The sequence below is a fragment of the Vulpes lagopus genome, chromosome 8 (genome assembly GCF_018345385.1).
Source record: "Vulpes lagopus strain Blue_001 chromosome 8, ASM1834538v1, whole genome shotgun sequence".
Taxonomy (NCBI): domain Eukaryota; kingdom Metazoa; phylum Chordata; class Mammalia; order Carnivora; family Canidae; genus Vulpes; species Vulpes lagopus.
The window spans coordinates 93772666-93782451 of record NC_054831.1 but is presented as its reverse complement, the minus strand read 5'-3'; the positions used below and the strand labels follow the sequence as shown (position 1 = coordinate 93782451).

Genomic DNA, 9786 nt, shown 5'->3' with positions numbered 1-9786 from the left:
CTGGATTAAAGTCACAGCTCATGGGCAGCCCCAGTGGCGCAGCGGTTTACCACCACCTGCAGCCTGGGGTGTGATCCTGGAGAGCCTGGATTGAGTCCCACGTCAGGTCAGGCTTCCTGTATGGAGTCAGCTTCTCCCTCTGTATCTCTGCCCCTCTCTCTCTCTATGAATAAATAAAATCTTAAAAAAAAAAAAAAAAGTCATAGCTCATAAAGGGCAAAACCAGTTCTCAAATCACCATTTTTTTTTTTTTGAAGCTTTCCAGTGAAACCAATGTGCAGACAAGTTTGGGAACCACGACTCTTATGCATACAAAGAGTAAGGACCCTGTTGCATTGTACATGAAAAGTGTTCTTCCCAAACGTCTCATGATTTAACACACTATAAACCTCAATCATTGTGCCAGATTAAGTTTCCACAAAACAAATACTACCTAAAAGTAAGTGGAGTAAACTTACAGGATAAATTAAACAATCATCAAGGGATTAACTGCACAATTTAGGTCTCTTAGGTAAACAAGAAAAACTCAGTTACAAAAAAGTAATACTGAATTACACATTTCCAAGCTCTGCAATTTTTCAGGTCCGTGTCCCAAAGTGCCCATATTCTATACAACCACTACTTTTGTTGGAGCACCAAAACTGTCTATAGTTCTAGCATGCTGCCCTTAGGCAAAGAAATAACGTTAACTAGCACAATAGAATAAGCAAAGCTTCTTTGCAATACTTGGGAAGGCTCTGGGGGTTTTTCTAGTGTTTGAAATACCCTGCCCACACTACCCACCATTACCAGGTGGCCACTATAACCTCCAGAAACATGAACTGTTCAAAAGACAAAGACATAATACCCAGCTCTCAATCAGTGATATCCTATTACTTAAAAGCCCTAGGAATATATTCCTAAATTTATCATGTAACCCAAAATAAAAATTAAAATCTCACTTGGAAAATTTCAAAAGGGTGTGCCTTTTCTAAATCCAGATACTTACATTCTAATAAAAGCACTATTTAATAAAACATCTTTTATAAAGTCATGAGTAGGAGATTATGGAGCATCCAAGTAGAATGTGATCTCAGGTTAACGAATTGGGAGGGAGGGTCAAAAGTCATTTATGAGACATCCCTAGTAAGTCCAAAATATGTTTGCATAACCATATTCTAACAACAATACATAATAAATACTAGTAAACTGAACTTAAGGTGTGTGTTTATAGGAACCAGGCCCTTGAAGACATTGAATTTTTAAGAGTTAATATAAATCTAATGTTATCAAATCAATCTGATTATTTTTAGGTTAACACTTCTACATTTATTTCAACTTTAATAGAAATAGATTTATGGAAATATAATTCTAATCCTTACCTTAATATAAAGCAAATAAGATACAATTTTTGAAATGTTATTTTAAACCCATTACCATAAGATTTTTGCTCATTAATTACATTTCATACCAAAAGGGGAGGGGTGCTGAGGAGGGAGGTAGTAATAAGAGGGAAGGATTACAAAGGAGGGACACCAAAAAATGTCTGGGAGTGACAGATACTGTTCACTACCTTGATTGCAGTGATGGTTTCACAGAAGTCAAAACTTAACAAATTATATGCTTTAAATGTGGTTTTTTATCAATTTACACTTTAATAAAGTGGTTTGTAAAAAACAACCTGCTGCAGAGAAGCTGAGTATGAAGCAGTCCAAAGTACTATTTTTTTTTTTAAGACACCCATGGCCTATTTCTGAGTTCAACAAATATACACTAGATGTGCAATTTAACTCGTTTCTGTACTTTATGAGCTCCCTTTCAACCCATATGGTCCAAGTCTTTACCAGCTACCCATTAGTCATTTTGCTAAGCTTTAACGGTTCTATTGAAATACATTTCTATGGATTCTCCCAGTCAGTAACCAAACTTGTTGATGCTATCACTTAAGTAGAATAACCACCTCATTGTACCCAACCATGCTTATAAAAGGTAAACTACTAAACACATTCCATATTAACGCATGAATGCACAATAAACATTACTTAACTGCTGACAGATGAGACTTAAGGCCAAAAAAAATTATCTGAATTATAAAGCAGAAAAGATACTTAAAATTTTTCTTAAGAAATCTTTTTCTGAAAGCTGTTCAGTGGAAACAGGTAGATTTTAATGTAAACCACATTTCAAGTCCCTTCTAGTTTATGTTAGCGAATATATTTTCTATCTGATAGATTTCATTAATCTGTTAACTAAACAGTGCAATCTGAGAGTCCCCAATACATTCAGTATCTGATACCGACAGAGCTTTGTCAAAGCATACTTTAGGTTCACCTGTGGATGTATGCACTACACTAACTCTAGGTGACTAGATTGCAGTGTGGCATATTATGTAGTAAGACTCTATTTAAAAGATAACTTTAAGATGTATTTAATACTTTGTTACCACTCTAACTCATCCTCTGAGTTTTGTGGGGGTAAAAGTGTGCTTTTGTTGTTTTTCAATTTCCCTATCACCACCAGTCTCAGTGTGAACAAAAAATCTGGCTTCTCTTGAAAAGCTGGGAGTTTGAGCAGGATCCTGAGGTAGAAATAGCAAAAACACTGCAACGTTCTGAGAAAATACAATTTAAAACAAACAAAAAAATGTGGATTAGCTTAATCTAACCTAAAACCTACATTTTGCTCTGAGATTATACTCTTTACAATCAGCATATATTTAAACATGGATAGAAATGGCATGAGAGAAGCTATAAGCAAATGCAGGAAAACAAAACTAGAAAAACTGAAATACAAATGTACAGAGCCAAATTACTCTTCCAGTCAATGAAATAGAAATGATTTTAAAGATATGCAAATGAAAATAAAGTGACTGTTTAACATTCATTGATTTAATAAACATTTGATAATAAAAGGCTATTTTCCATAACTTTTTTCTAAACTAATCACTATCTTTAATAAAGAAGGTATAACTTTGTTTTAATAAGTAAATGAAGCACATTGTGTTTAGAGACCAAAACCTTGAACACTAGAGAGAACAACAATATTCTGAAAATCCAGTTTATTTTCCATGTGTGGACAGATCCAGTCAGTGTGATCAGTTTTTCTGCATGTGTAATAATTTATCAAAATAAGTTTTCCCACAAGACTCTTCCATCAACTCTGAAAGTCCTGGTCTGACAACATACCCAAATAAAGTTCTTGAAAATCACCTCTTAAAATTTGGAAGAAAGTGTGTCAAGTCTTTCCTGTAACGTTAACCGAACAAATGGCTAAAGAGCAATTTATGTTTTAAAAGGTGACTAGTACAACACTTGAGTTCAGGAAATTAATGTTTTAGTGCACTTTGCTCCAGTTTTAGCCAACATGCTACATTGTCCTTTTGGGGGCAGGGGGGCACAAGTGGACTTGAGGATTTCCATTGTACGAAAAAGATATGACTCTGCAAGCAAAACAGTGTAAGCTGCCTTTTTTCTTAAGACCTGGACATTTTAAGACAGAAGCTTTGCAAAACATTACACAATTTTTTATTATTAAATGAGAAAATCTCATTTGTTACATCGTCACATTGCTAGTCAGAGAAATGCTGCAGTGATGAAGAAAGTCAATGTTGGATCAACCAAAGTCCTCATTTCTACAACATTCATTTACAAAGAAATAATGTTCAACACAGCCCAACACAACATTCTTGGTTTTCTTCATAGTGAAGTCCCTCAAAAAAATCATCTTCTAATGGGGTATTTTACTACATAAATTATAGTTCTTCATTTTTACAATTCACCCCAAACTGTATGAGAGATGTATCACACTAAAATTTCTAAAGCTGTTAGGAAATCCTTCACACATCGTCATCATCTGATGTGTCACTGCTACTTGTCTCTGTGTCATCATTCTCAATAGTGGGTTTGAAAGTGCTGTTTTTCCAGGGTCCAAACTTGAAGTCACAGATCAGGCCATTTTTCAAAATACCATTTTTCCTCAGACCATTCTTCTGTAACTAAAAGATCAAAAATAAATAAATTAAATACATAACCTATCCTCCAGGGGTTACTTATAAATTAAGAATACTATTGTAATTCAATGTAACCATGAATACATTAATAAAATTATATTCTACACTGAAAATTTCAGATGATATCATTTCCAGAAAACTAAATACAGGTAATTGATCCAACAGTTCTAACAAATTATTTCCTAGGAATAAATCCTTACCTTTTAGAAAACTATAATTAACAACAACCAAAGCAAAAAGTGAATAAAATTAATGTGTATTACTACTGTAATGGAAAGAGCAGGTTGTCAATCAAGACAGGGTAGGTGTGGACGGAACCGTATCACTTGTTAAGATACTAAATAATCGGGATCCCTGGGTGGTGCAGAGGTTTGGTGCCGGCCTTTGGCCCAGGGCGCGATCCTGGAGACCCCGGATCGAATCCCACATCAGGCTCCCGGTGCATGGAGCCTGCCTTCTCCCTCTGCCTGTGTCTCTGCCCCTCTCTCTCTCTCTCTGTGACTATCATAAATAAATAAAAAATTAAAAAAAAAAAAGATACTAAATAATCCTATCCAAATTTTCATCTCCTTAATTGAAAGTTGCACTAAATACTAAACACCTTCAGATGCTAACCAGAATATAATCACCTGCCATTAAGCTTTGGCTGTTATTTTATTATTCTGACCAAACTGGGCTATTATAACACACTCCAGAAACTGCTTTATTCCCACTTTGCAGAATAAGTAGAATACAAACTATTCCAGAAGGTAAGTATTCAAGTAAGGTACACAAAATAACAAAATCAAATAGAGCCCCTTAAAGGCTTAACCACAGAGATTCCAACACGGGGAGGGGGGGGGGTCTTCTATTTTTGAAAATGAGAGATCAGAACGAAAGGGGTTAGTATGGTAAAATAAATAAGAACAGGGTCCAAAGATCACAAATAGGGGAAGGGGGTATGACTGATCCAAATTAGAAACAATTATTTAAAGACACAAAATTAAGATAAATTAATAATGGTAACATACACTCTCTAACAACACTTGTCTTTTGAATTACATTTATGAAACATGAGACTGTAATTTATACCAAATCTCTAAATACGACCTTCTGTAAGACCAAATTCAACAATATAATATTACTTGGATCTGTCTAGAAGTTTCACATTTTAGAAAGGTCTTTTTTTTTTTTTAATCGTTAAATCCTGAGCATTAGGTTAGGATGCAAAGGAAAAGAGCCACTTAAATCACAGTTTACTTTGTTACAGATCTTAACAAGAAATAAGTCTTAGCCCTCAATTTCTTTTTGTCCTATTTCTCTATTTTCCACAGATTTTCTTTCTACCTAAATACTAAGTTTAAGCTAACCTCCCCCTCACTTTGAACAAATGACCTCATATTAGCTTTACTGAGAAAAACCATGGCCCACATATGTATCCTCTGATGTTCTCAGCCACTGTGATGATTACAGATACACCTTGGTCCTTTTTTAAAGGTACACCTTTACCATCCTCCAAAGTTCTACCCTTGCTTTTCAAATCGTTATCATCAATGCCACAAAGCTGTGGAAAGAAATCAGCTGAAAAACTTTGATTTTAAAAAGGGGGGAGAGGAATGCCTGAGTGGCTCAGTCAGTTAAGAATCTGACTCGGGCTCGGGTCATAATCTCAGAGGTCCTGGGGATGGAGTTCCATGTAGGGGTCTGCACTCAGCAAGGAATCTGCTTGGCCCTCTCCCACTCGTGTGCACTAATAAATAAGATCTTGTCTTTTTTTTAAAGATTTTATTTATTTATTCATGAGACACAGAGACAGAGGCACAGATAGGCAGAGGGAGAAGCAGGTTCCATGCAGGGAGCCTGATGTGGGACCTGATCCCGGGACTCTAGGGTTATGCCCTGAGCCAAAGGCAGAGGCTTAATAACCACTGAGCCACCCAGGCATCCCATAAGTAAGATCTTTTGAAAAGAAAAAAAAAAAAAAAAAACTAAATCTTTTCTCTGTTTCCTCTAAATGTCTGCACTGTCCCCACAAACATCTAACTTATTATTAAGTTTTTTAAAAGCCTCCTAAGAACCAGCTCCTCCTGTATTCCTCTTTTGTTATGATACAATTATCAGCACATAGGTTGAAAAATTTCAAAATCCTGCTGATTCTATTTCAGATTTTAGTTTCATCAAGACTATTTTTTACTACCATTTCTCTACTTTAGGCCCTCATTTATCCTTCCTCTGATTATTACAATATATTCCCAACTAATCATCCTGATTTTTGGTCTTCCAATGTACACTTTAGACTACACCTGTACTTACGTACAAACAATGGTTTCATACCCCTTAAAACAAATACCCAGCACACTGGCTCTCTCTCCTGCCTTCATCTTAAATATTATTAAAACCATCACATTCTGCTTTATATGGGAATCCATCTACCTGCTTAAAATATCACTCTATGACAGGGGCTCATTTATGTAAAAGTCCATAGTATCTTGGGTGAAATTTTAAAAAGGGAGTTTGAAATCAGATTCTTCTGTTATCAGATAAAATATAAATATTATTTTATATATATATATATAAAATATATATATTTATATATACATATATAAATCTCAAGCCCTAATAATTTTCAGGTGTCTATGCCAAATGATATGTCACCATTAATATGAACATATCAATGTCCTTATCATTAGTTTAGAAAAAATTCGACATTATACTTACATACCACTGCTTTCCAACATATAGAATGCACAAAATTTTTATATTACTCAGTAGGATTTTATCTACCTGCCCCAGTTATCACAAAGTTGAAAGCCAACTATCTTGATCGGACAGTATTTTGTTCCTTGGAACTACTACCTCATGGTAATTGTACCTGGTGGCTTTCTTTCGACGGCTTTCTCCACATTCAGAACGAATTGTTTAAACAGATTCACAAACTGGTAAATCCATAAAATGGAGGACCATTACTCACCAAACATGGGTGAGTTTCAAAAGCATGAAAGCAGCCAAATCTAAGACTATACAGTGCTTGGTTCAATTACTAAAACATTCCAGAGGCAAATTGATGACAGAAAACAAATAAATGTCTGCCAGGGACTGGACCTGAAAGTAAAAGAACTGGATGCTAAGGGGCATAATGCATCTGTCATCTGTCAAAACTCATCCAACTGTAAACATAAAGTCAATGTTTTTATGTAAAATATACAGTACAATAAACAAGACAAAAAATCCTTATAACTGGGATCCCTGGGTGGCGCAGCGGTTTGGCGCCTGCCTTTGGTCCAGGGCGTGATCCTGGAGACCCGGGATCGAATCCCACGTCGGGCTCCCGGTGCATGGAGCCTGCTTCTCCCTCTGCCTGTGTCTCTGCCTCTCTCTATCTCTCTGTGACTATCATAAATAAATAAAAATTAAAAAAAAAAAATTTAAAAAAAAATCCTTATAACTATTACCTATCAGCTTTACAATCCTGTTATGAAAAATAACTAGGAACTTTTCAAGGGACACCTGGGTGGCTCAGCAGTTTAGTGCCTGCCTTTGGCCCAGGACGGGATCCTGGAGTCCCTGGATCGAGTCCCACATCGGGCTACCTGTGAGAAGCCTGCTTCTCCCTCTGCCTGTCTCTGCCTCTCCCTGTCTCTCATGAATAAACAGATATTTAAAAAAATAACTTCTGAATAAAAACTTTAAACTGGGAAGGCAATACGAAATTGGAAAAGAAGTAAAATAATCTGTTCACAGATGACATGACCATATATGTAGAACACCCTAAAGATTCCACATGAAAACTGAGAATATGGTAAATATGCACACTATAAGAAATAACCTAACCAAAAGAGGCCAAAAATTCCTTCAATGCAAACTACAAATCATTGCTGAAAAAATTTTCAAAGCACCAATAAATGTAAAAAAGAGTCCACACTCCTAGATTAAAGACTTTTTACTAGGATGAGAATGTTACATGCAAAGCAATCTATAGATTAAAATGCAACCTATAATCTATATTTAATCTAGATTAAAAATGTATAACCCCTATCAAAATCCCAAAGCTATCTGCTGCAGAAATAGAAAAGCCCATCCTGAAATTCATATTCAATTCGAATTCTCATTCCAAACAGCCAAAATAATCTTTAAAAACAAGTAAGTTGGAAGTTCCATGCTTCCTGATTTCTAAACTTCTTTCAGAGTTACAGTCATCAAGACAATATGGTACTGGTTTAAAAAACAAAAAAACAAAACAGAAAAGACCAATGGATTAGAAAACCAAAATAAACCCTTATATATATGGTTGATCCTTGAACAACCCAAGGATTAAGGGCACCAACCTGCCCTCTCCCACCCAGTGCAGTAGAAAATCCATGTATTACTTCTGACTCCTCCAAAACTTAACTACTGAGAGTCTACTGTTAACTAGGAAGCCCTATAGATAACAAAAAGATTGTATGCTATACAGTATTCTTACAATAAGGGTAAAAAAAAAAAAAAAGAAAGAAAGAAAATGTTAAGATAATCATAAGAGAAAAATATATGTAGAGTATCGCCAAAAAAAAAAAAAAATCTGTATCTAAGTAGACTCATGCAATTGAAACCTGTGTTTTTCGAGGAGCAACTTCATACTCAAATTATTTTTGACAAAGTTTTCAGAGATATAACCCAAAAAAATGAAGGTAAGTCCTTGCAACACAAACAAAAATTAATTCAAAATGGATCAAACACTTAAACCTAAGAACCAAAACTAGAGAACAGAGAAGAAAACATAGGGCAAAAGCTTCACGACATTGAAGTTTGGCAATGATTTCTGGAATAGGACAATAATAGGAGTAGGAACTAAGGAAAAAAATAGTTAAGTTGGATCCAAAACTTAAAGCTTTTATGCATCAAAGAATACAATCAAAAGAGTAAAAAGGCAACCTACCAAATGTGAGAAAATACTGTAAATCATGTAGGAGTTAAGATCCACAATATATAGAGAAGTACTACAATTCAACACCTGATTAAAAAATGGGCCAAGTACTTGAATAAACTTTCTCCAAAGAGGATATAAAATGGCAAGTTCAAGAAAAATGCTCAACACCTATTTAATTAACTAATACTGAAGAGCAAATCAAAACCATAATCAAATACCTACTTAGCAACCATTAGGATAGCTATTCTCAATCAATCAATTCCTGAGCACAATTGATGGGAATGTAAAATGGTATAGCTACTGTGGAAAAACAGTATGGTGGTTCCTCAAAAAGTTAAACACGACCATATGACCTAGCAATTTCATTTTTTTTCACATTTAAAATTTTTTTTATTTTAGCAATTCTATCAAACATTTCCTAACACTCTTTCAAAAAAGAAACTATGGAAACAAAAAACAAGAGGATTCAGAACACAAAATATTCTTATGCAAGGAAAGGGATAAAAGGTGAAGACAGTGGTGCTTTTTACTTATCCCCATACTATTAAAAAAAAAAAAGGCTGGAACATGACAGATCATTGACATTTTATACTAATTCCTAAGCAATGTAGACAAATGCAATTTAAAACAAATTCAATTCTGACCTAAACTGTGATGTCTAATAAACTCCTAAATAGAAAGGTATAAAATCTCTCTTCTCTTAAAAAATGCTTAGTATAGAATGTCATTCTAATTAAGGAAAGGCAATTTAAAGTGAATTTTTATGATCCAGGTCTTCTCACCTGTTCACTAATAACTTGGAATTCTCTCATTTCATCCTCAGTTAAGGGAGCACATGTTTCATCATTCTCACTGTCTTCTTGCCAGCCCATCTCCTTTAACAATCTGAAAAGGGAGTCAAGAAAATAGGTTA

General features: G+C 34.9%; 1 protein-coding gene across 2 annotated transcripts in view; it reads right to left on the bottom strand.

Moving 5' to 3' along the window:
- Positions 1-3022: 3022 nt before the first annotated feature.
- Positions 3023-9786, bottom strand: part of GPBP1 (GC-rich promoter binding protein 1) — a 72243-nt gene continuing 65479 nt past the window's right edge. For both annotated transcript variants that reach the window (XM_041765909.1, XM_041765910.1), the window contains 2 exons: positions 9656-9758; positions 3023-3973 (listed from right to left, as the gene is read on the bottom strand). In XM_041765909.1, the coding sequence (XP_041621843.1) occupies positions 3815-3973; positions 9656-9758 (262 nt within the window). In that variant the 3' untranslated portion in view covers positions 3023-3814. The remainder of the gene's footprint in view (positions 3974-9655; positions 9759-9786) is intronic.